This window comes from Aulostomus chinensis, chromosome 1 (genome assembly GCF_037954235.1).
Source record: "Aulostomus chinensis isolate RoL2024-O1b breed Wild chromosome 1, RoL_Achi_v1.0, whole genome shotgun sequence".
Classification (NCBI taxonomy): Eukaryota; Metazoa; Chordata; class Actinopteri; order Syngnathiformes; family Aulostomidae; genus Aulostomus; species Aulostomus chinensis.
The window spans coordinates 63,332,874-63,358,553 of NC_141320.1; the positions used below are offsets into that span (position 1 = coordinate 63,332,874).

The 25,680-nt window shown below is 43.9% G+C and overlaps 1 protein-coding gene across 1 annotated transcript; it reads right to left on the reverse strand.

Moving 5' to 3' along the window:
- Positions 1-429: 429 nt before the first annotated feature.
- On the reverse strand, positions 430-25,189 carry LOC147272704 (uncharacterized). Its single transcript, XM_086200031.1, has 36 exons — positions 24,968-25,189; positions 24,732-24,923; positions 23,188-23,759; positions 21,506-21,526; positions 21,357-21,419; positions 19,487-19,540; positions 19,323-19,367; positions 19,204-19,230; positions 18,936-18,980; positions 18,786-18,830; positions 18,180-18,233; positions 17,040-17,108; positions 16,459-16,527; positions 15,976-16,044; positions 12,352-12,420; positions 11,613-11,681; positions 9,905-9,973; positions 9,399-9,467; positions 9,244-9,315; positions 9,093-9,161; positions 8,918-8,989; positions 8,763-8,831; positions 8,372-8,440; positions 8,000-8,068; positions 7,602-7,670; positions 6,351-6,419; positions 5,306-5,374; positions 5,139-5,207; positions 4,963-5,043; positions 4,778-4,813; positions 4,652-4,688; positions 3,909-4,466; positions 3,073-3,359; positions 2,778-2,997; positions 1,247-1,446; positions 430-1,130 (listed from the first exon to the last, which is right to left on the reverse strand). Exons 2-35 carry the CDS (start codon positions 24,883-24,885, stop codon positions 1,262-1,264), a joined length of 3,663 nt encoding a protein of 1,220 aa, XP_086056157.1. The 5' UTR covers positions 24,886-24,923; positions 24,968-25,189; the 3' UTR covers positions 430-1,130; positions 1,247-1,261.
- Positions 25,190-25,680: the final 491 nt, after the last annotated feature.

Genomic DNA, 25,680 nt, shown 5'->3' on the forward strand with positions numbered 1-25,680 from the left:
AAAAGATGAATATAGGCATTACATTTGAAATAAATTCAGTTGTGTTTGGACGTGGATGGTGGGGGTCACGGGTTTCTGGTACCTTATATTTTGGGCTTGAGAGATAAAAAAATTATGGGAAGCAAATGAACTAATCCAGCACCACATCACCAACGAACACAATCACCAGGACATGATGGCTTACGACTTACTAGGCTCTACGACGTTGCACCACACACACACACACACACACACACACACACACACGCACCTGCATCATCATGAGAGAGATACACAATTAAAATAGATCCAACACTCACCTTTCTGTGCCCAAATAGTTACCAGTAGACCTGCAGGGATAAATGTTCACACAATCCCTCATCATAAATGCGTGTATTAGTTTAAGTCAGATTTATTAAAAATGTTTGACTGTGTAATAAACAGCAGTACAGATGTGTACAGTCAGGACATTGCTGCAAGAGTGACCTCACCGACATCACCATCCAGCAGAGGGCAGTGTGTGTGTGTGTGTGTGTGTGTGTGTGTTTGAATGTGTGTGTGTGTGCGCGCGCGCGTGCATGTGTCCATGTAAAGCAAGGTTACCATTGAACAAATGTGGACAGTTAGTGGTGAGACCAAACATTTTAAACACAAAAATGTCACATTTCATTCCGAAAAACTAAAACAAAAAATAATAATAATAATAAAACAAAAACAAAAATGACAATAACAAGAAAGCACACATCCAAATGCACACAACATCTCATGAGGTTACAGAGCATCAGTCATTTTATATATTTATATATATATATATATATATATATATAAAGAAGAAACTATTTCATTGATATAAGTGATGAAAGGCTTCATTTCTGCTGCATGTTATCGGCTCTTTATTTACCCGACAGTTAATGAACACACTGACTGTTACTGGTCATGCTGAGAAGACTGTTCTACAATCTGTACAGCCATCACAGACTATATGGGTGCTGTGAGAGAAAAAAATGTGCCTGTCCCATGGGTGGTGGGTTCGGGGGTCCTTAGGGACCTGGAAACCCACAGTGAGTGCTCATCTGTATTCCTGAGTAAGAGCGATGGAGTATTTCCTGTATTAGAAATCTAACGTATAGCAGATGCCTTCACTCAGCCTCCTGTAGGAAGAGAGGACATGTGAGAAAATCAGTACCTTTGGAGGCAATAACACTGTTGAGGAGATTGAAAAGGAGGGTTTTTGATGGGCTCGCTGGGATGACTCATTAAATTGTACCTGCAGACCTGGTGATCACATCACACACGTCCTCTTGCACTCCTCCTCTGTGTCAAAGCGGTTCTTGTTGCCTTGACAGCCTCCATACCAGAACTGAGCACATGCGTTGGCCTGCTTGTCGTAGTACCAGCGGATATTATAGTCCCGACATGTGCCCTGATCCAGAACCAAGCCACAGCGAGGGTCCAAGGGCACAGTCTCTGTAGGATCAGATGTCATACGGTAGGGGAAATAAGGTCAAATCACTAAAAATACGGTGGGGGAAATAAGGTCAGATCACTAAAAAAACAATCTGTTGTAGACCTGTAATCCCGCGTCTGCTCTCTTCTGAGGCCACATCTGTTTCTTCAGGCTGCTCTCGTAGAGGAGCAGCTTCCATAAAAATCATCCAGAAAGCTTCAAAAATAATTGGCCCCCCCGCTGCTCATCGACGTGACCTCATTACTCAGCCTGTCATTTTGGAGGAGATTCCCCATAAACTTCTCTTTCTCTGAATGTTTCCACTGGTTTAAGAGGACCCCATGTTGGAACACCATGACAGGGCGTTATTTAAAGTTTGGCAGATTATTCATGATGTTCTGGGCGGGAAAATCATCGCAGAAAGTATATAGTATGTATTGTTCTGGCCTCCTGTAGAACACTTCTACCATGTAAGTTAAATTGGTGCAAAAGCTCTTGGGGAAAAACAAAGACCTGCCTTGCATTATACATTCCTAGAACATCCTGAATGTTCCCTGAGCTTCATCAAAATAATGCCCCTGATGCTTTGGAGAACTTTATATCTTGACCATCTGTAAACACAGCCTGAGTGTTTGACCATCAAGAAGGTTTGGGAACCTCGTGCAAAGATCTAAAGGGAACATTCTATATCAATGACGCCCTCAAGATTCACAAAAATATACAGGACGTTCTTGTAACATCTGCCGAATTATGTCCCGTGACCCCATTAACGATTCCACATCGTTACCGCCTAGAAGTGTTCTCACAATGGAGTGTAAAGACCTGAAGGGAACATTCTTTAGTAATGATCCTCTAAAAATTACTTGAACGTATGGAATGTTTCATGAACATCTGTCAAATTACAGCATAGACCCCTACCCGTTCCAGAACTCTACATCTTGACCACCAAGGAGCGGTCTGAGAACCAAGTGTAAAGACCTAAAGGGAACATTCTTCAGTAATGATCACCTGAACTTTCCCTGAACATATGGAATGTTTACTCGTTCATCCACCAAATAACATTCCCCTTTCCTTTAAAGGACCTCAGGAACGCCATAAGGGGTCTTCTTTACACCCGTTGCCATGTTCTCAGAATGTTCCGACACCCATGGGATGAGGACTTCAGCACCAAAAGTGTTTCAAAAACATCTCCGGTGTTCTGTAAAAGTTTGGAATGCTTGTCCTAGTGAGAGAACGTTATGCAAGGTCCCAAGAACGGTTCTAGAAAACCTGTTTTCAATAAAAGAAGTGTCACCTCTGCCAGGTACTGTATATCTTTACGTAAACTCATCGTTTTAGGAGCAGAACTTGCCTTTGGGGAGAGCTGGCCTTGGTGCAGGAACATGTGGAACAGAAGCACTTGAAGATGTGGTTATATTTGTAGACGATGAAGATGAGGAGGAGCCTCGGGTACTAGAGGAAGTGCCTTCTCGTGAAGTAGGGACAGGTTGCAGGTCTGGTCTATTAAATGTGTCCCCGCGGCCAGTCCCCCAGTTTGACGTGCCTGTAAACACCTGCTGGGCCCCCCCTTTCTGATGGTGATACAAACAACATGTTCACTTTCTTATTTTTAATCTAAAATTCATTTGCACTCTTGTGTTCCCTACTTGTCCTGAGCTGGATCCTTGGCCGCCATGCTGGGTGGTCTGCCCTCTGTTCCCATGGCTGTGACTGCTGGCCCCAGTGTTTATGCCAGTCTGACGGCTGTTCACTAAGTCCTGCTCAGTCACAGGCCGGTACCCATAACCACCATTGGCGTAGTTCCCGGTGATGCCGTTCCTGTTGTCGTTGGTGCCGTAACCATTGTAGCCGTTATAGCCATTAGTTATTCTGTTATATATCAGGGCTCCATTCTCGTCCTCACAGAATTGGCTCACTAGCTTGGATTCCAGAGCTGAGACAGAGAGACACAGTCAGCTTTGACCAATGTGGCGTGAAGGAATACCTTAGAAAGACAAGATATATGGGGAATGTGCAGACGGTCACCTCGGTAACGAGGGCCTGGAATGTCCAGGAGCTGTTTAAGGATGTGAGTATCAGTGCATTCAACAGTCTTTAATTTTTTTTGTATTAACACATGGAAATCAAATGTGGAGGAAAAACCTTTAAATGTTCATCCCTACCAAAGATGTCTTGACTGTTGAAAATGTTTGTTTTCTTGGAATGTTGGAGCATGTCAGAAAGTTTAGGAGCCTGTTTTTGTAAAATTGTGAGATAAACATATACAGTGATAATATCTATTAATATCTAGGATTTAGTGCAGATCCTCATAAGTGGCGTAAAAGTGGCATAAAATCTATTTTGGAGGAGGGTGATCTTTTTCCGATGAAGGTCAGATTAGAGATGTTGCATCAGACTTCCAATGGTGCAGAATCACTTCATCCACAGCCTCCAGAACACGAGAGCAGCCCTGATACCAAGGCACCAAGTGTGTGTGTCGTACCTGGCAGTGTATTGAAGTCATCAATGAGGAACATGTGCTCGGTGTCGGGGTCAGAAGCGATCAGATTCAGCTCTCTCAGGAACTCGGCCTGTGTCGTGTCCGTCGTGTTCACGATACCCAGAGCGAACATCTCGATATTGGCGGCGTGAGCTTCTCGTACGGCGATGTCAAGCTTCACCGGCTCGCGTTTGTCTGTCTGCCCGTCAGTGATCACGATGGCCACTTTGCTGACTCCCAGACGTGAGCTATAGAAGGCTTCCTGGGTCGCTTTGCGGATGGCTGTGCCTGTGTATGTGCCCTCTCCCATGTATGGGATCTTCCTGATTGCCTGCTTGATGTCCTGCTTGGTGATGTAGCGGGCCAGGTTGAACACCAGCTTCACCTCCAGGCTGTACAGCACCAGGCCAATCCTGGTGGCGTTACGGCCCACTGTGACCCGGTCCACTAACGCGTTCACAAAGTCTTTGATGATCTCAAAATTATCAGGACCCACACTCTCTGAGCTGTCGATGACAAACACCAGCTCCATGGGCCTCTCCTTACACTTGATCCCACATCCTGGAACCAGATCACAGTAGAGAATGAGATCATGCTGGGAATGTCAGTTTGACGACCATCAGTTTATGGAATTTGATCCAGTGACTTACAGATGAGACAAGACAGTGGTTCAGATTCATAAACTCAATCAATAAGCAGTTATGGAGTTTTGAAATAAATACAGGAAGGAAGAAAATATGCCCTACCACAGATCTCTTTGATCATTCGAATGATGTCCTCTCTCTGTAAGGAACACACCACCACAGTGTGAGCACCTACATTAGCAACAGCACAATCTGATGAAAGAGTGTATCGAGAAAACCAAGACTCACAGTGAGGCCTGCTTCACCTTTGACCCCAGCTCGACCCTCAGATGAGAAAATACATGTATTGATTTTCATTATTCTGACAGTTAATGGGTTTCATATTTGCTGAGATGAGCTGGATGCTGCCCAGGAAGTCACAAAGCAGTGCACAAGGAATGAATATGAATGGAAGCATCAGAGGTGTCACTCACCGGTTGCCCTGCAGTTCCAGGGTCGCCCATATCACCTTTGAATCCCTTCAGCCCCCTCTCCCCCACCGAGCCACGGTCGCCCTGACGGAGCACGATAAAAGGGCAGTGATGAGAGCAGAATGCAACATAATACAGACACACACACCCTCATGTTGAAAGTCCAAGATAACACTCACTTTAGATCCAGGAAAACCGTCTCCAGGAGGACCCCTTGGCCCTGTCACACCCTGGACCCCCTGTTCACCCTGAACCAAACACATAAATTAACTGGAGGTTGGTTAAACTCCTATTAGAAGCAGCTGACAGACAAGTAAAGAGCGATAAAGAAAGATACATGACCTACCTTTGGCCCTTGAACTCCTTGTCCCGGTGGCCCTGCTGGCCCCAGAGGACCGGGCCGCCCAGGGTTGCCCTGCAGCACAGAGGATACAACATCTCTCATGTGTGACTTAACTGAATTTTCACACTTTTCTTAGAGCTCCTTTTATCTGAGCAGCTTCCAAGTACAGGCACTAAAGACTGCAGTTCCTCCAGTGGCCACTTGAGGCTGGCTCCTCGAAGGAGACGACCCGTGGACAAAAAGGTTCAAAACCAGCTGAGAGGAAGTTCCAGAAATAGGAAGACAGGAGGCAGATAGATGTTGTGGTTCTCCAGCTGGCTGATTAGTTTTGTTTATTCCTTTACAGTATCCAACTTAATGAATTATGTGGGGGCAAGAAAAAAAACATACAAAATAATTTTGTTCCAAATGCAGAGGTCATGTGATCATTCATCATGCATCTCTGTGATTGTTGCCGTTTATGCTGGACAGTTTACTCATGAATCTCTGGAGACATCATTCTCTCATGGATAATGGCAGAATTCTGCAACCTGCTGTGGGATTTTTGAGACTGAGTTCTCAATTAAATCCTGTTCACTCCTGCATGACTGTGAACCCCCAAACCTGCACAGATGCTGCTTGGAAGCCTGCAGGGAGAGGGAATCTGTGCTATTTACAGGCGTGTGTGTGTGTGTGTGTGTGTGTGTGTGTGTGTGTGTGTGTGTGTGTGTGTGTGTGTGTGTGTGTGTGTGTGTTGGTAGGGGTTGTGGCATCAATTAGACTTGTTAAGCCAAGCTTCTCATCAGACACGTACGTCTGCAGATTCACACTCTGCACCCGAGTGCTGGAGAACTGTGGAGATGATCATGATAAATACCCCAAACCCATGAAATGACAGCTGGTGGTTATAAAGCTGCTGTTCACACACGATGAAGAACTCAATCTAAATGTTTGGCTGTAGCGAATTCAGAGAATATGTCTGAATCATCACTTTTTTGTGTTAGATTAAATTAAATAAGTGCATAAGTCAACAAATGATAATATTGTTTCTGGCTCATCCTCGGAGTACCGGAGGTCCTGCAACACCTTCTCCTGGAGGTCCTGGTAAACCGGGTAACCCTCGGAAACCAACATCGCCCTGGAAAGATGGAAACAGAGTGAAGATCTATGAAGTTCTGATCCATCAAGCAAATGAAACTCTGCACTAGTAAAAGTGCTTCTTTTAACTGGTTTCGGCAAACAAATGTTCCATTTATCTCACATAAACACAACATTTTACTACTGCCTCGTCTTCTCCTGATGTCGACCTCACATCACACAAACAATGAAAACATCTGGACCAAATCAATCCAACATAAAGCAGGGAAGTTCAAAGTACTTTCACAAGTGTGTAAAGTATGTTAATCACTGAATTTCATCACGTGAACATGAAACTAATCAAAACAGTCTGCAGCAGTTATTTCTTCCCCATGAGATTAACCACCATCGGAAACATAAATCTACACATCACAGCAATCTTCAATCTAAAAAGGGAATTTGTTTAACCTCCAGTCAGATTTATGGTAAAATAATCATCTCACAAATAGCATTGCAGTGAAATACTGTAAAATTCAATCTTTTGCTGCAACGAATAACTCATGAAATACATATACAATAAGTACATGTGATATATTTTTGGAGTGAACTTGAACCTTAGTCATAGCCAAGTCCAGTTCCTCTACCAAAAAAACACACACTTAGGACTTTCCTGACTTAAAGTTTCACTTTTAAGAATCTTGGAATCAATGTGGAGGTTGTGTCAGACTGAGACCAGAACAAAACAGTCTGCTGGACAAACTAGATGATGATTTCATCTCCAAAATACATCAATAACGTCTATCCCTGTGTTACTGCTCTATAAAATCAAAGCTCCCTACATGTGCTGATGCAGCTCTGTCTGTGTGTGGGTCTGAGATCACCACCAACAAACTCAGCAAAACCAGCAAGCAGGTTCAGACAGTCACCTCCTCACTCAGATGACTCACGGTAAAAAGTCCAAAGTGCAAACGCAATTCAAAACAACAGATTTTTCTACTGCAACACACATCCATCATTCCTTTTCAGTCGTAGTTTAACTTGTTGTAACTAAGTTGTTTGTGCTCTACTCTCTCGTTTGCTGCACACTGCCACACTGCTCACCTGAAAGCTGTATTAAGCAAGAAAAGACGCAAATACGACGCTTGTGTGGTTGAAACAAGTTGAAAAAAACCCAAGTGGAAAGCTTCACTTCCTGTCTGTCCTATTCATTCGCAGTTGTTTTTCATGCTACAAAAGTTCTCACCTTGGGTCCAGGGATGCCAACGCCTTCAGCGCCGGGTTCTCCTGGAAGCCCTGGCAGACCAGGAGGGCCCTGAACAACACAGGACATGGAGGTAGACTATTATCCCTGAAAAACTACAACGTTTAAATCTGCAACTCCACACATTTGACTAATCTAAATGTCAATCGTTTCTCCTGCTGTGGCTCTGGATTGTCTTTCACTCGCGATGGTTTTCATCAAGGATAACATCCTCTGACTATTTTGTAGGATATAACGGAGCCAGCTACTGGTAATAACTGTCTCCTTGATGGATGGACGGCTGGAACTGATGGGTAGAATTAGAAAGTTGGATGTAAATGTAATGGTGCAGATTTATGAATGCACAGATGGGCATGTCAGTGACTGAATCAGCTGCTCACCGTGGGACCAGGATAGCCGTCTCCTTTGGGGCCGAATGGACCGGCAGGTCCTGGATCCCCACGGTCCCCCTAAAACACACAAACATATAAGTCAAGAACTCAAACAAAGGATACAAGTTATTTGGAGATTTATGGGAAAAGCAAGGGACTTCATCTCATTTTCTGTGTTGTTGCTGGATACGATAAAATGGACCCTGATGAAAGGGTGGTCCAGTGCTGGAGACCTGCCCCTCGTTACACCGATTCAATAATTATATAATTGACTTCCCAAAACTGTTCAGCTGTGAAAACAAACCTGCAGATTCCATGTATGTGTCCAACATCAAGCAAGACAAAGATTTTTGTTTTAGAAAAATTAATAGAGTACATCACCTTTGGACCAGGAAGTCCATAGCCATTCTCCCCAATCGGACCAGGAGGACCGCTTGGGCCAGGATCACCCTAGAACACCGCAGATGTTCACAACACAGTCACGTTACAACTGAATGTGAGTGTTTTCTTACCGACTTCTTCCCTGTCCTGCTGTTGTTACAATGCTGCCTTCAAGACAACTTGGAAATTGGAATTCCAACCCAGAGATTTCCTCCTTCATTGTGTTTACACTGCAGAGGAACTTTTTTCTCATTTCAGAGGAAATTCTGTGTGGATAATTGTGTATGTCTCCGAACACTTTTGACAGCATCAAAAAACTGTACCAACATGTTTTATGATAGGGGAGCTAACACTCTAGTAATGTTGTCACAGTAGAAATGAGAGCAGGTACCTTGGTTCCAACAACAAAGCGGCCTGGTGGACCAGGAAATCCCGTCCTGCCCTGTGCCCCCGGTTCTCCCTAATGAAGATTTTAATAGAGCCAAATGATTAAATCATAATTAATAAAACATTTTTCTGGAGGTGCATTAGCTAATGATGGATCACCTTTGGTCCTGAGGGTCCAGCAATGCCAGGAGGTCCAGTTAAGCCTCTCACTCCCCGTTGGCCTTGGTCACCCTCAAAGGTCACATTTAGAAGAGAGCCATCAATCAATCTTAATGTCCTTCTTCTTGTCCTCAGCAAATTCCTACTGCAACATATGCAAAAGGGGGATTTTTACCTTTTCACCCTGGGTTCCAATTCCGGGTGCTCCCTCGGACCCCCTGAGACCAACCGCTCCAGCTTCTCCCTAAAGTCACAACACACACGCAAACTCTCATAATCACTTAACTTTTGATAACACTCAGAGGTTTCATATTCTAGGACACGACCTTCTGTCCGGGTGCCCCGTCCTCCCCTGGCAGACCCGGGAGACCAGACACTCCTGGCGATCCTGGTTCACCCTGAGGATGCATTCAAGTGTCTCTATTAGTTTATCACGCTCACTGCAGTGTGAGATAACGGCTGCTCGATGTGGTTTCATCACCTTCGCTCCAGGTTCTCCAGCACCTCTCTCTCCTGGAGAGCCAACCTCACCTGGCAACCCTTGGTCTCCCTAAGGGTGACAAGAGAACATGATTAGCAGCTAGCTTATTAGCCAAAACTCCTCATACACTACCATTCATTGTGCTAAGCTAACTAGCTAATACTCAGGAGGTTGCTGAAGGTCTTGATATACCCCTGAGAGAGGGGTATCTATCTTCTTGTCTGACTCTAGGGAGGACAGGCAGTATTTCCCAAAAAGGTAGTGTGTTCCCTTGAACAGACAAAAATACCCCAGTGTGCACATGTAATGTCTATTAAGCATGAAAGTAATAACTCATCCATGTGTTTTGGTGGGTCTTCCACTCATCCTGAGATTCTCATCTTCATCCAAGTGTTTGAAAGCTGTAAAATGCTGCCTGCAGCTCTAATTTGTGTTTAGATGTTTATGAGACCCTCTCCATCTGTTACCATTGATTTGACATCAACATCGTGAGTGTCTGTGCAAACCTTGGGCCCAGGTAAGCCTTCCCCTGGCGGGCCTCTGCTCCCTGGTGGCCCCCTCGGTCCTTCTGTGCCCTGTAAATATTTAGTACCACAGATAAACATTTCACAACTATGAGACTGTACAAGAATTACAATTGTTCAGAGGGAGACGAGTAGCAGGGGCCTTTTTCACCTCACCTCAAGCTATCATAAACAGTTATAGAATTTCTACTGGGATCAATATAGATATTTCAAATTGAATGCCCTTGGATCTTCTTCTCCCCGCATATGACAATATCTTGTTTATATGAAAAGGACCAGTTAAATGTCTCATTATAAACTTTAACTGCACTCAAATGCAGGGTCAGCGTGAGAAAGTTTCAAACTTGGTCTTGTCCTATAGAGCTGGTAGAAGTTGAGGAAATGCCTGGATTAATTTTAGAAGTGCACATCTGACCTATTCCTGAGCAGATCTGGCCTGTCCCTGAGCAGGTCTAGTGTTCTGGAGCAGGTCTAGCTTGTTCTTTGGACAGTTCTTGTCTTTTCACGGGCACATCTAACCTGGATGTGGAGCAGATCTAGCCTGAGCAGTGATTCTTACAGAACACAGAGAATATTTTTCACCAGCAGTCACTGACTTTAAGTCCATCAACTATCTCTCTCTCTCTCTCTCTCTCTCTCTCTCAATTTATTTATGGCTTTTTGTTGCGGTGCAAATAAGAATACCCTCCCTGGCAACAACTCTATGTGATCATCATGTTATTTTGCAGGTCGCAAGTGATATGAAGGCTTCGTCCTTAATTCACTCAGCAGTAATCAGAGTCATTAGGAGCTTTGTTCAGTATAGTACACCAGTGCAGTAAACAAACCCATCTCCCTCTCTGCCACATGTCAGTGAGCAGTGAACTAAAACTCTTTTCTTGTCAGTAATTATCTGAATTTTGTTGCGCACAGAGCGATCTTTGACTCAGCTGTCTGCAGGAAACTCTTCTTCTCTTATTCAGCTGTTACTGCAAACACTCATTATGCATTATGATAATGTGCTTATGACCACTTACTTATTTAGGAATGTGAACAAGCTCACAACAAAGGTGTAATATTTACCGTGGGCTGCATGTTTGGGAATTAGGATGATTTTGTTCAGTTGTGAGTATTGGAAACATTAGAATTGTTACCTGATGAAGTCATGACTTTTATCATGTCAGGGAGCATGTGTGTACCAGATGTGACTGCAAAGCATCTCATAGCTATTACGATATTGACTTGTGTTCATGTAAAGCTCAATGCATCAAAGTAGGCTTCATCCTCTGGAGGTTATTAATGTTTTTTTATAAACTTTAGACCAAACAACACACCCACCATTCTGAGAGAAAAAGCTGGAAAAAAATACCTGGGATCGTTGCAGTTTTCTTAATTTTCTCATAAATGTTACAGTTTCACTTCTAATGTGAATATTTTCTCATTCAGATTTTAAAGTTTAATGTGGAGAGCCTCATTAAATTCTTTGCTGCGGTTGGATATGGATGAATGAACTGTACCAAGGTAATTCAAGGGTGGATGCTGCAAATTTGTTCAAATAAAAAAACATGAATAAACACTATGAGGTCTTAGATTCAGCCCCCCCCCCCTTTCCCCAGGTCACTGCCTGCCTAATAAAAAATGAATCAGTAAAGTAATCAAGAAGCTAAATGTGGTTTATCATGTCAGTCAAAAACAAAGTTAGAGCTCTCACCTTCTCACCCTGGATGCCAGCGCCTGGAAGGCCAATGGGCCCGGGAAGACCTGGAGGGCCAAAGTCCCCCTACAGGTGGTTAACATAAGAACGCCGGTTAATGATGTCATAATCATAATATGACTTATTGATGGTTTACTACAGGTAGAAATCTCTAAATCCGTAATAAAGTGAAAGTCATTACTCAGACATGACTGCTTTTCTGCAGGCGCTGGTGTGTCATTACCACACAGAGACGCTGCAATTAAGTGTGATGAAGCACAAAGCTACAGTCCAATTTTGGTCACAATCTGGGACAAAAGCTCCTCTGAAAAGCCCCTTGATTTCATTCATTCTTAAACCCTGACATCATATCCAGCAACACCAGGGGAATGATTTCATTTTTAATCAAATCTCTCAAGTCTGTTACACACATCCACTAAACCGAGAGACCGCGCGATGCTTCTATCGGAAAGCTACAGAAAATACCTTCATGTCATCCCCTGACTTTAATGGCTCTCAGCTAACTTTCCCACATGAATCAGGCCAACACTGTGAATCTTCTCTCCTCCTCCACTATCCCAGCTTTGATTGATCACCTGTGACTGTGACCTCCTATATAACGCCACAGCAAATACATTCACTGGTAACAGCCAACGCTTGGCCTTCCTCACAACAGGACTCTGGCTTTATGGTCATGCCTTTGTCAAAGCTTTTCAGCCAGGCATCTTATTTACAGCCTTTCTTCACTGTACTGTACCTTGCCTCCTTTGATTCCAGCACCCGGCTGTCCTCTGGGCCCCCGCGGCCCCTCCAAGCCTCGCTCCCCCTGCGAAGAGATACAGAGAAGCAGCAGCGTTTTGAAATAGCAGCTATATTTGTGAAGGAACTTGTAAGAGCATATGCATGGCAACAGAAGACCGGCAGAATCAAGTGAGAAAACACAACCTTAGTTTCACTACACCAGACACTTTTACGCTCACACACCTGGCATCTAAATGTTACATTTGTGGAAAATTAAATGGACAGCAAAGTTTATATCAACCAGACATTTTACTATCTGCAAGTTTTGGAACCACATGTGAAGAGCACCCGTCCTGCAGATTACGTCACAGAAACCCTGATGGTGCATTTTAAATCTGCTGTGCACGGAGCCCTGGAGTGGCTATGGAGAGAAAAACAGATTGTAAAGTCAAAAGATATAACCGGGTCCCTGAAACTAATCCATTTTTAGCCATGAGATAAAATTGGTTCCTTTCATTACTTTGACTCTGGTTATCAAAGCGCACTGCTGGACGGCATCTTAGCACCTGCAAGGGGTGTATGTGATGAAAACAATCGCGAACGCCAGTCCGATGTGCAACATGAAGCAGGCCGACTATCATTAGCGTAAATGTAAATTGTCAAAGTGCATCGTGGAGCTGAAGCGACAGCTTGGGTCGAGGGGTTCAAGCTCTAAACACGCATTCCTTCTGTTATTTCTATTCCCCCCTCGATCCTGCGCAGTCAAAGAAAAAATCCACATTCTGTTTTTTTCCTAAAAGCCTGCTTTTTTTTTCAAAAGTTTTTGTGCAAAATGCTAATGCTGGAATCCCCCATCTGTCAACCATCAGTCGTGCATTATTTCTAGGGTCTTAGCATTAGCAGCAATACTGACAGCAGCTGTTGTTTGCTGGCTAGTGAACAGGTGATACAACAGCCTACTTAATGAGTATTATAGGCAGATTCAAGCTCATCGTACTGAACTAGAGAGCCAGTGAGCCATTAAGTCTGGAGAAAGAGATGCTATCTCCTCCACAGAGCACGCTGAGACTGGCATGTCACACAGCACCTCCACCAGCATCATTAAAGCACCACCACCAACAGTGTTCGTGGAACATCTATGAGTTATTATTACATTGAAGACGTCTGTGTTCACTCTGCTGTCATTAGCACAGAAAGACGGCCACGGAATTCGACGTAAACATCCCTGTTATAAGATTTCTGACACGCTAGCAGGTCTGACAAGCTACGGTGCTCCACGGCTCTGTTCAGACCTGGCATTAATACACACCCACACTGCTTCAGTTCCCAACACTTCTGATTGGCACACTCACCCGTGGGCAACAGTTTGTATTCATTACGATGCTGAAATCATCTTCATCATGTTTATTTTTTGCCCTTGGTTGTGTGGACCAACACCTCCATTTGTTTCAAACACTGATTGTGTGGAGAGAGATGGAGAGAGACACGTGAGCTACTTTGAGAGAGCCGGCAATGTTCTTTCCAGTGATTGTCAGTCCAAAAACAGAGCTGGAAAAGGGAGAAATTCGAACAGTACTGACGAGGTCTGTTCTTTGGACTGTTTCTGGCAAACTGCTCAAGATGTTTGATGGAGCCAAAATAAATCTCTAATAATAAATCGTTGTGATAATAAGCCGCCATACATTCGCTTATCATTTCCACTTAAAGGCCAGAATACTGGTAAAAGAACAAAATGTGGACATGGTGAGAGGGTCCCAGTGCGTCTTGAGTGACTGGATCATGGTTAATCTAAACCGGCTCTGAGCTCTAAAGACAATGCTAACAGCAAGGCGACATTTTCTCATTTGAACTAAACAGGATGGGAATTCATGTTGTCTGTAGCTTTATAGATCTCTGAGAGGGCTGCAAGAGGAAATATTTAAGAGAGGAGCTACCAAAGTTCATGGCACTCTGTCCTGACTGTGAACCCACAATGTAATTTGAAGTACTTCAACCTTAATATTTCAGGGCTTAGACTCAACCAGATTTTCAATTCTGTCAGTCATATTCTCACTAGTCATTCTAATCAATTAAAAAAAATCTTCCATTGAACTCAGATGTCTTATTCTATTAGAAGTTTCCCGTTAAATGTGCGATTTAGTACTCGTGTACGGCTGGACCAATCATAGTTTAAGTAAAGTAAAAGAGAGGCAGAAGAAGTCTGGACCTCTGCGGGTTCTCAACTCTTTTTCTGTATTGATCATGCTAACGTGGCAGAGGATTCTCCGTGTCTGAAAACGTGTCTGAAAGGGTGTTAAAAACCAGAAGCAGCAGTGAGGGATCGGACTAGTAATCCCAGATGACAGCCAGTAAAATGACATGAGAGCAGCATAATAACTGTGCATAGAAGACTCTGCTCAGAAGTCTTATTTCCCCTCAGGAGACGTCCCCGTCATCCAAGGTCATCCAAGGACAACGGGAATACAGTGACAGATAGCGTCATCGATTAGCGCGTTGCTGCTGTATCTGTATGTCAGCTTTAGAAAAATATAGATGCACTGTGATAACACTGAGCCTCTATTTTGGCATACAAGCTGAGGTGCTAATGATGTGGAAAGAGGTAATTCTGCTGCTGAGCTGCAGTGAATATGGAGCATGTTGGAACACGTCTTGTGGAAAGTGCTGCTTAGAACAAGAAATGCAATCTTCAATCCACTTGTCAGGTCCTCTGGCAGAGAAAAACCAGCACCCTTGGGGACAATCGCTAATGCTGGGAGCTTCACCTCCCCCTGACAGATATGTGGATTTTCATCGTGTTATACATGGCCTCGGCGCTGTTGAAGAATCAGTCAGAGTTCTGACTGACTTGACTTTATCATTGGTTAATTGTTAGTAATGCCTAGTTAACCCTTAACTAATGAATAAGAATAGGGGAGGTTAGAAGGGGTTTATGCACTTTTACTTTAACGTGTTACCATGGAAACTGCATATAAAATCCCCAAACTCCAATGCAAAAACCTATCAATGACGTGACATATTATAGAGATAGACATCAAATGAAAGGGGCAGCATGGCTCAGAGGTAGCAAGTGAAAGGGTCGCTGGTTCGATCCTCTCTTCCCCCAGTGACCATGTCCAAGAATCCTTGAGCAAGGTACTGAACCACTAATGGCCAATGTCAGCTGGGATAGCCCCCCCTTGGAACCTTAACAGATAAGCGTTATAGAAAGTGGATGGATGGACTGATATCAAATGAAGGGAATCTTTGGATTGGATTTTCACCTGCGTGAGCCTGCATCTATATATGGGAAGTGTTAATGTACGTGTGCCTGCACATCCTGATGAGACACAGGCACAGGAACACACTCATTCTTTCCTCTCAAAGTGTGAGTCACTCCGTCATGTCTCAAGGCAGCCTGGCTAGCCTCCCTCTACATCCACCAGTCAGCAGCTTCGTGTTCTCTCGTGTCCTCTGCTGAGCTCCATCGATAGACGGAGGTAATGAGAGCCATACTGCAGCGCTGTATGGGAATTTATGGAACCTCTGTGTTGTGTTAGCAGCTTTTATAACCATACAAGTTGTCAATTTAGGCCTTGGAATCTGGGTCAAAACCTGTGAACTCTGACAGCCTGGGACATGAAAGACATGAACGCCAACTCACCTTTGGTCCTGGGAGACCCTCCCCCAATGGTCCTCTCTCACCTTGGACTCCCTGTGGCCCTTGAGGCCCCTGATTAAAACAAATTGATGTAAACAACCAGTAGAGGAAAGTCATGTTTTTAGTAATTGCCCTTCCCCTGAAACACTGAAACAGTGCTTATTCAATCACGGCTCACTAAACACACCAGACACATTATTGCTGTGAAATACTCTTCAGGGGCTTCTAATAATGGCTCTCAGATGTTCCCAATCAGTCCTAAATGAAGGTGAATTTCTGCCAGATAATGGTTTTGGTTATTTCAGTACCACCCCCTGTGCCTAGCAACATCTGAGTCCAACAATGACACTCAGCATCAACACTGTCAATTAAATCTGGTCAAACCACACCAATACATTAATTCGTCAGCTTATTCAATCTGAAAAAATTCAAAATTTTATCAAAACTTAAGATGAAATGAGAAGTTTGTGCTGGCTACCTACTCACCGGGGGTCCAGGTTCCCCAAACCCCGGAGGACCTGAAGGCCCTGGTTGCCCCTGGAAACCGAGGTCCCCCTGCAGAATGTAAGCACAGACGCTGAGAAAGAAAGTAGATGGAGCCACTGTGACCTCACTCATTGGTTTGTGAATTCCTGTTTTGAAGCCTCCACTTTAACATTTCGGGGGCAAACATCTGGACATAACCATATTTGGATGAGAGGGTGGAGCTTGGGTAGAGTAACCCTCAAGCCTAACCTGTTGTGTAGCCTAAAGGGACCAGCTTGATGTGCGGGTTTGGAAAGCTTTTTAGGAAATATTGCCAATCTGGTTAAGAAACGATAAATAATGTTCAGAAAAACTGTGTGCAACCAAGTGAAAATATCACGCTGTACTGAAAAACACATGACCATTACACAAATGTCATTTGGAAAATAGAAAGAATACAAGCACATCTGCATTTGTGTCACTTTTCAGTCCTTCATGTCTGTGTGTCCTGTCCTACTGTCTGTGAGTGGAGTGCACAAACACGGTGACACACAGGTGCAAGATCATGGTCTGGCTGTATTTTCCAAAACAATAGGCTTCACCTTCGGTCCTGGAAGGCCGATCCCTGTTTCCCCTTGGATTCCAGGTGGTCCAGGAAGTCCCCGCTCCCCCTATAAAAGACAGGTAATGACAGACATGCGAAACGGATACATTGTTAATCCAACTTGTCACATGATTAGTCATCTGTCCATGTTCTCCGATGACAATCTCATCTAATTTCTCCAATGCCATGACTACAGACTCTCTTCCTCTAATATTCAGCTCCTGTAAAAGGGTGTTTTAACATGTAATTTGAGGTTCCGTCGTTCCTTTAGTCAAGACTTTATATGTAAAGCATGCAATTATTCACTCGGGAGCTGTAAATCACAGTCACGCTGTGCAGCAGGAGGGCACACGAGAGGCGTGAGGGAGGCGTGGAGATGTTGGAAGGTGCATACCGGCACTGTTTCCCCTCCTTTCTCCTGCCCTTTCAGACAAGTTAGGACAAATGTTGAAACCTAGACATTAGTCTGCCTTTCAGGTGATATAGGCTGACAGCCAGACAATCAACATGAACATTCTTCCAAAATAATTAAGGTGGGAACACTTGGTAGGGAGTGTGGCCTCATGGCAGAACTGGCAGTTAACTCACAAATGGGGAAGGGGGCTTAAGCATGAATAGACTGACAAGGTGATAACAGATGAGAGGGGTTTCACACAGTAATTCACACGTACGCATCCTCGGCTAATCAGTTTGTAAAATTAGTCCATCTATGCCCTTGATGAGCTGATGTCACCTAAACGCATCTTAAATGTCAACTTCGTGAGAGTAATCCTCCTCAGAGGGGAATTCTCAGGAAGACAGGAAAAACTCCTTTCACCTACGCATCACCACGGGTAACAAGGTTAGGCTTTTTCTCCTTGCTGATGACATGGAACCTTTTCATACGACCAGATGTAATTTAAACCAGGCTGGAAAAAAGGTTCATGCTAAAAATGCTAAAAAGCCCAATGTGCCTCATGAATGCATCTGGTTTTCAGAGCTTTGATCAATTCTTCTGGACTGGAAAAGAGGAAATGGCCAGTTTGATGTGCAGTGAAGGCACTCACGCAGAAACCTGTTGATTTACTTCTCTCCTATTTCCTCTGCTACCTCAACACTTTCCAGACATGCCTAGCCATGATTTCTGAAGGATACTTACTTTTTTACCCATCACACCCTCAGGTCCGACATCACCAGGTGGACCAGACAAACCCTGAATGGTGAAGGAGATTGTGTTACACTGGGTTGAAGTGGCAAAGCAAGTTTTAGTAGAAGATTAAGGAGCAGACAGACCTTGAACATGACATCTTTGATCACAACCCTAAACCCTAGCAGCCATCGGCACGTCAGGCCTGTCAGGCTTTGAATTCAAACACATGTTGAAGAGTTTAGCTCTTTTTTTCTTTTTTTTTCTTTTAGCAATTCCAAAATCAAAATTACAAGAGAAAAGTGTAAGGAATAAATTCAACAGCGTTGGTTCTGATGTAATGCAGGTGATCATGTTGGAACATTTTATTAAAAGTATTCATAACTCTGCAGCATCCCTGAGACAGTAGCTATAGCCTCTAGGTTATGCAATCATACCATGTATGTAGAGCATTAAAGACGCTTTTACAGGATTCTAGTAAAAACAGGTCAGCTGGAAACTGACTCACAACTAAAACATCTAGTTCATGAGGTAACACCTACAGCTGATAACATGCACTCCCCAATAAAACAGTTTCTGCAAAGAAATGAGCCTGTTTTTGTCTCCAGCAGATTTTACCTGAAGTCCTCGATTTCCCCGGGGGCCGATGTTACCTTCAGGGCCCTGGGAAAGATCGGGAAAGGTGTCTGTGTTAGAAGAACCTGCGGCGGTAATGCCGTGCTACTTGGGTTAGATCTCAGGTGATTTAAACATGAATGGGAAACATACTCTATCTCCTTTAATTCCAGGTGTGCCACACTCTCCTCTCTCTCCCTGCAAGGAAATCAGTGTAGTTGAGACAGGTCTTGATATCTTGCACTGCAGGCTAGTAACAATAGATTAATGTACTCGAAAAATGTCAGGTTAAATACTGTGAAAAGTTAAGTACAATACTTATGAACAGGTTTGATGTTAAACACCATGACATGCTGTTGCGTCTGGCGAGCATAACCCTCCAGTTTCTGCCTGGAGTGTGACAGCCGAGTCCGTACATTACCTTCTCTCCTTTGTATCCTGGTTTCCCCTGCGTGTGTAAACAACACTTTTTAGACCACACAGCAACACATTTTCTTTCACAACAATGTACTTGACAATCATTATTTGTTGAAGACCCACCTCTGCTCCTTCCCGACCTGGAAGACCACTGAGGCCACTCTCCCCCTGACAGAAAGCAGATCTTTTGATTAAACAAATGCAACCAGCCAACTGGATGAGTATTTGCATAATGTTTGATAAAGAGCAAGAAAACAACAGAAGATGGTTCAGTGGGTAGGTGGCACCTTGCTTCCCTTCGGACCAGGGCTTCCATCCAGTCCAGAACGACCCTTCTTGCCCTGTACAGAGAGTCAACATTAGGCACCTGAGACGAATCCAGACAAAATATTTAAACTCTCTAAAATGATTCCTCAGTTCTGCCAACAGTGTAAACAGTCTCAGGTCAATGTGAAAAGGCTAGCTTATGGGTAGGGCAAGAATAGCAAAAAACGTACATCGTATTCCCATCATTTCGGCAGCTATCGCAAAGGTAATATGACTCCTGAACATTTTTGGATTTCCTGTCACATCAGAAATAAAATGACAATGTGTATAAATTCTAAAACTTTTGTAAATAGGTATCACGTTTGCGTTTTGTCAGGTTTTCTCTCATGTGAAGGCTTCATCAGCAAAATCAAGCTGAAGAACGTTGCAATCCTAGAGCCTGGAGGTTATGTGTTGTTTCTTTTTCAACATCACCTAAAGAATAATGGAGGAATGTGGAATTAGCTTTAATGTCAAATAACAATGGCGGTCTGAACAATTAATAAGTCAATGTAAGGTCATTAGAAACTATTATGGCACACCAGGTTTAAGTCCTTTTCCATCTGAACTCAACTCTATACTACAAGAAGGACCGTATTCAATACTCAGGGAGTCAGACATCAGCTGAGACAGATTCGTTTAGAAGGAAATACTGTTAACGTCAAATAATTTGTACTAAAACCGAATTATAAAATGACAAGAAGAAAGCACATTCAAGGACGAAGAAATAAAGTTGAATTTATTTGACATTTAATTACCTCCTATTCATGTCTCTCATTTAATTTCTCATGAAAGAGCTGCAAGTAACATTAACTAGCATAACAATAACATGCTAACTGAGCATCAGTCGACTGCTAATCGGTCTACAGCTAATGTTCTGTGGATAATTCAGTTGGGGGGGGGGGGGGGGGCAGCCCGTAGCTGGTTGAATGGTCCAAGCAATCATTCTAAAATAACTTAGAAGCGTGTTGAGCACTGCTGTGGGAGCTTGAGGCAAGTTTGAACCCAACCTTTTGTCTTTTGTAGACATTTTATTGTCTAACATGTCAAAAATGTTAAATATAATCTATCTAAGCTGGGCAATAATGTCTCAGCCGCCTAGCTGTAAATCAAAGTGCAGCTGTTGGTCGGTGGATTTCTTTGACATTGCGACGCCCCTAGAATGGTCTGGAAGCAACATGTTTTGTAGTGCATCATCAATACAGGCCATTGAGTCTGAGAGCAGATGAGTCAGAGGGTCTCGTCAGGCTCTTCGCTCTGTTTTCCTGCATGTGTGTTGTGCGCTATACATTTTCCAAGAGTCTTCATCTGTACACACTGCTTCCGTCAGTGTGCGCCTGCTGCCTGTGATGTGAAACAGCTTTTGTTCAGAGTATTAAGTTTAAAGGAGCAATTACGCTGTTCTCATCCTGTAAAAATACATCAAAGCAAAACTGTTACATCTAATTGCGGCTGACCCTCTCCATGCAATAAAAGGAGTGTTCACATCACGACATGGCTTTGGCAGGGGAAGAAAGTCATAACTGGAACATCTTATCTACTACGCAGACGAAACGGCTGCTGTAGTCTTTAAAGAGACACAATTCTACTGATTTCCTGTGTAAATATCTGTTTAAACCTGTTCTCAATAAACTGTAAGTGGAATGTACGGCATTTACTTTACTCTCACTGCTGCAGGGAAACTGTTTAAAACCACACGAATCACTAACTCCTCTAAAAACCTACAATTAGGTAGCCTGTTAGCATCGACAGGGCCTTGCTCAGCGGCTTCACACAGCCAGTTTAGGAAAACAAAATGAGTCTCCATCAGTAAGTCGGATTAGACATGAGCAGGGTAGCATGAATACTTACAGCAGGGCCGCTGGGTCCTCTCTCACCTTTCTCACAAGCACATTTGCTCTGGGCGAGGGGACACTTAACACACAGAGAGCAACGAGTCAGAGGGGCCATTCAGGAACACAAATGAAGAAGTGTGTGCAAAGGCGGCAGTCTTAACTCACCCCTTCATCTGCCAGCGTCGTCTGTGGAGCAAGAAAGACAAGAATGTCAAGATGTTGGTGGATTTACTCCACATGGTTACTCACTTCAACAGACATTTAAGAGACATGCCAAGACTTTTACTGTACAAAACAGAGTTTAACTCCAAATCTGCTTTTAATTCTGATTGTAGGATTCATCAGGAACCGCACACAAGCACCTCAGATGGCCTCTTAAGTAAACTTCCTACACCTGATTCTGTAGCTGCTGCTCTTAGAGCGAACCCACCCCTGCAGGGCCCCGCTTTTCACCCCACTTTTCTCTTCAAAGCACATTCTCAATACAAGGGGAAATATCCCGCATTCCGTCAAGACTACACACAAACCACATGTATTGATCGAGAAAGAGAGAAGCGAACGTTTCCATAATAGGAAGGGGTGTCTGAAGACTGTCCGTCTGTTCTTTGAGGACGCAGGAGAGATGCAATGGGATGCAAAGACTTAAAGATAAAAGGCCGAGACATGAGCTTATGATCTACAGATGCTGCCTGTATCGAGCAGTGAGATGAAAGTCTGGTTGTTGCTGCTGCTGTTGATGTTGCAGCTACTGCTGCTGTTACTGAGGTCTTGCACGCCAACGCAATACCTGCTTGAGAAGTCTCAGCGCAAGACTTCCCTTGTCATATGTGGTCAACAGTCACCTGGGGTTCGAGGAGCTGGGGGAGCGATCTATTGTACACTCACGTTCTTGCTCGGTTCTTGCTCTACTTGCACTCGTTTTTTTCCCACAAGGAGATCTTAATGTGGAGCATATGTGAGAGCCAACAGCCTGGATGTGTCTGCAGGATGTTGCTGTGCAGCATATGTTCTAATTATCAGCTTCCAAGAGCAACCACTCAACAACAGAACAGAAAGACAAACTTTTTCTAAGAAAACATGGAAGACCAAAGAAGAAATTGTTGGGGGGGCGGGGATGCACTTGACCATCACATGAGGTGTCAAGACAACAGTGTGTTCATGGTGTATGGAAATCAGAGGGAATGGTGGCTGTACAGCTTCTCCTTCAGGTTGTAGTTAACACCAATCTCTTTCATACGTGGAACCCCTAAGAGACCAGGTCCAGGTCTGACATGAGAACTCAACCAGACAGTAGATAAATTACACATAATGGCCTAATAACCTAAAATTACACATTTCTTTATTTGAACATACAAACTGCAGGAGGATTAACTGGAGCTATGACCTGGATATAGAACCCTCGGATATCAGAAGGATTTTCATTTCACAGTGACGACTTGGTTAATGACAGCAGACCCGTTACTATGGCAGCAGCTGTGCATCAGAGATGCAAGATATAGCAACTGTGCTATCAAAGTAAACACAGAGGACATGCTTACAGGGTAAATGGAGACATACACACGCTTGATTCATTTGGCACAAGTCTGCATATATAAAAGCTTCATGAATCTTCCATCTGTCATAAATTTCTGGCCCTTAGCAGTAGAAGATCATCAAACGAGCATAAAATGACAAAAATTAAACGTTGGAGCTGGCACCGAATGCCAAAAACATTGATTTTGATCAAATTCGGCAAACAATGTAATGACTGTCTGCATAAAAACATGAAGGATGGTAGAAAAAGTCTGCTGTAATCATGAAGGGCATTTATCTCCTGCATGCGATTTAGATAAGTTTATTTCACTCACGATCTCAGTGATGACTTTATCCACAATGCCTTGGTCCTGGAGGTTGTGAAGGTAGCGTGAGGCTGGCGAGCTGGCAATTAGCCTCAGCTGGGCAATGTTGGTGGGCTCGTTGGCTTCAGGTGTGATGCCAATGGCGAAGAAGCGGATGCCCTGGTTCTTGGCGTCGGCCACAGCTGAAAATATGTCTGGGTTTCTAGGGTGCGAGATGCCGTCAAACAGCAGAATGGCCACCTTGATGCTGCTGACATCAGACTCTTCCAGAAAGATGCGAGTGAGATTGGTGATGGCGTAGGTGGTGTAGGTGCCGTGGCCGATGTAAGCAATGGGAGCGATTTGGGCCTTGAAGTCTTCGGGACCCCTCCATTGCTTGAAGGTTTGCTCGATGATGACGTGGCTGCTGTACTGAAGGAGAGCCGAGCGGGAGACGAGACCCCGGCCCGTCTGCAGCCGGAGGCCCTGCAGTCGGTCCATCACGTCTGAAGCAAAGCGCTTCTCCTGGGCATGGTTGTCTTTGGCGCTCTCAGAGCTGTCAATCAAAAAGGCTATCTCCAGACTGCAGTCTTCATTGATTGCTGTTGTGAAGAGAAAAGATCCCCAACACTCATGTGTCTGTATGGTCAGTTAGATTAGCAGTGTTTTTAAATGAAGCTGTAAAAGCTCCTAATTTACATGTTTATCTGCTGTGTAAACTATAAAACCATTCAGTTGCGGACGTATCGGCCTGGTCAGCTGCCAGGCAACCAGTGGACCCTCTGGGAGGTCATTGTCCAGGCCCAAAAAGTAATTCCCCATAAAACGTGGTGTTTTTACACTGTGTGCAGATCGAACAACTGTTAACTACAGGTTAACTGGTGAGCTGGCTCATCTCCTAGTCTAGCTCTGGTTTAGGACACTCTATCTTGGCATCGCAGAGTAAAATTTGTCACTTCATTATCGTACAATAGCATGTTTGCTCTTGACGCTCCGAGCACCGAGACCTTCTCAGTCATCCTGCACTCACAAATATGAAGACTTGACTTATCACAGCTAAATGGATTTCACGAGTCATTTGGAAGCTTCAGATAAAGGTGATTCATTAACCACTTTGCCTCTATAGGCTCAGGCAGAGTGTGATAAGTACATGAATGAGACATACAACTGTGAAGAAGCAATCTGACATGCCACACCAACCTTCAGTAACAGGAGGAGGTCACGGATGTAATATCGGCTAAAGATAAATCACATTAATCTTTGCTGGAATATGTCAGAGAGAGAATGCGCCTGGGGATTGTTAGCGGGTAAAACATTTGGGTAAAGCGGTGAGCGGTCACACAGGAGATGGATGGTTGTGAAGCGCCACAGAGTTATGATCTACCTATTGCATCCTCTAGCTATGTCCTTGTAGAGAGTCATGTTTCATTTCTTTCACCTGTGGCAGCATCTTCTTTTTTTTTTTTTGCCATGGGAGAAATGATACATGTGTTCAAATTCCACAGAGCTTATCAGACAATCAGAGACTTATATCCACTCCCAGGATGGAAAACAGGTAACAGAATCAGACTTACATTTACCATTTTGTGGTATGAAATTGGATGAGTATTGTTTTGTCTTTCTGGGAGGAGTCGGCACCTCATCTTCATAGTCTTCTTCATCATAGTCCTGTGCCCAAAGACCCTGGAGTCCTAACAGTAGCAGGAGCCAGTGCAATGAGGGGACCATGACCTTGACTTCCTGGAGATAGACAGAGAAATATAGACCTGCACACACTTTAATAGGCAAGCATCAAACATGCAGGACTCACTAAATTGCTGTGTCAGGTCTCCAATGTGATCAGCACTTTAAATTTCCCCCGGCAGAGAAGAGATTAAGTAAAAGTGCAAGAAGAGAAGTTGTTTTCTTCATTCAGAGTCAGTTTGGTTCCATGTCCTGAGCATCTGTAGTCTTCCTCTGCAGGTCAAACCCATGCAGGAGCAGCAGCAGCAGCTCACCAAAAGTTTAAATTTGAGCCATTCCAAAGGCGTAGTAAATGAAAGGAAGGCCAGCCCTTTTTCAGGCTCACTCACTCCCATTTCAAGAGGCTGGAGGAAGGAGGAGCAATTTGGGATACAGCTAGAGACACTCCACAAATCCCTCGTCCCTCGTCCCCCAGTAACCCCCCCATTTTAGATTAAATACCACAGTAATTAGTCTGCTTGATCAAAACACAGCTTTGTCAGTGAGATGCCTGGTAGCAGGGCTGCAGAAACCATATCTGTTTGTGTCCTTGGTAAAAAAAAAAAAATGCTGGAAAATTTGCAGATGAAAGGGTTCATAAGGAAGAATCTATCATTTTTAGAAAGTCTTTGACTGTGGACAGAAAGACAGTAAATATAATTCCAGATGAAACTGCACTTTGAGGCCTGAGGTGACGGCGCACTGGTGTAGCACCTTGATGATAGCTGGCTAGCAAATGAATCTTTACTGTGGGCTGATAAAAGCTGACTGATTGATAGCTGACGACCGTGATATCAGTGG

Excerpts from the sequence above, each read along its gene's own strand:
- LOC147272704 (XM_086200031.1), bottom strand. The coding sequence starts at position 24,885 with ATGGTCCCCTCATTGCACTGGCTCCTGCTACTGTTAGGACTCCAGGGT. Across the intron at positions 18,981-19,203 it reads CAGGATACAAAGGAGAGAAG|GGAGAGAGAGGAGAGTGTGG; the intron begins GTAATGTACGGA and ends ATTTCCTTGCAG. Across the intron at positions 16,528-17,039 it reads TCGGCCTTCCAGGACCGAAG|GGGGACCTCGGTTTCCAGGG; the intron begins GTGAAGCCTATT and ends TACATTCTGCAG.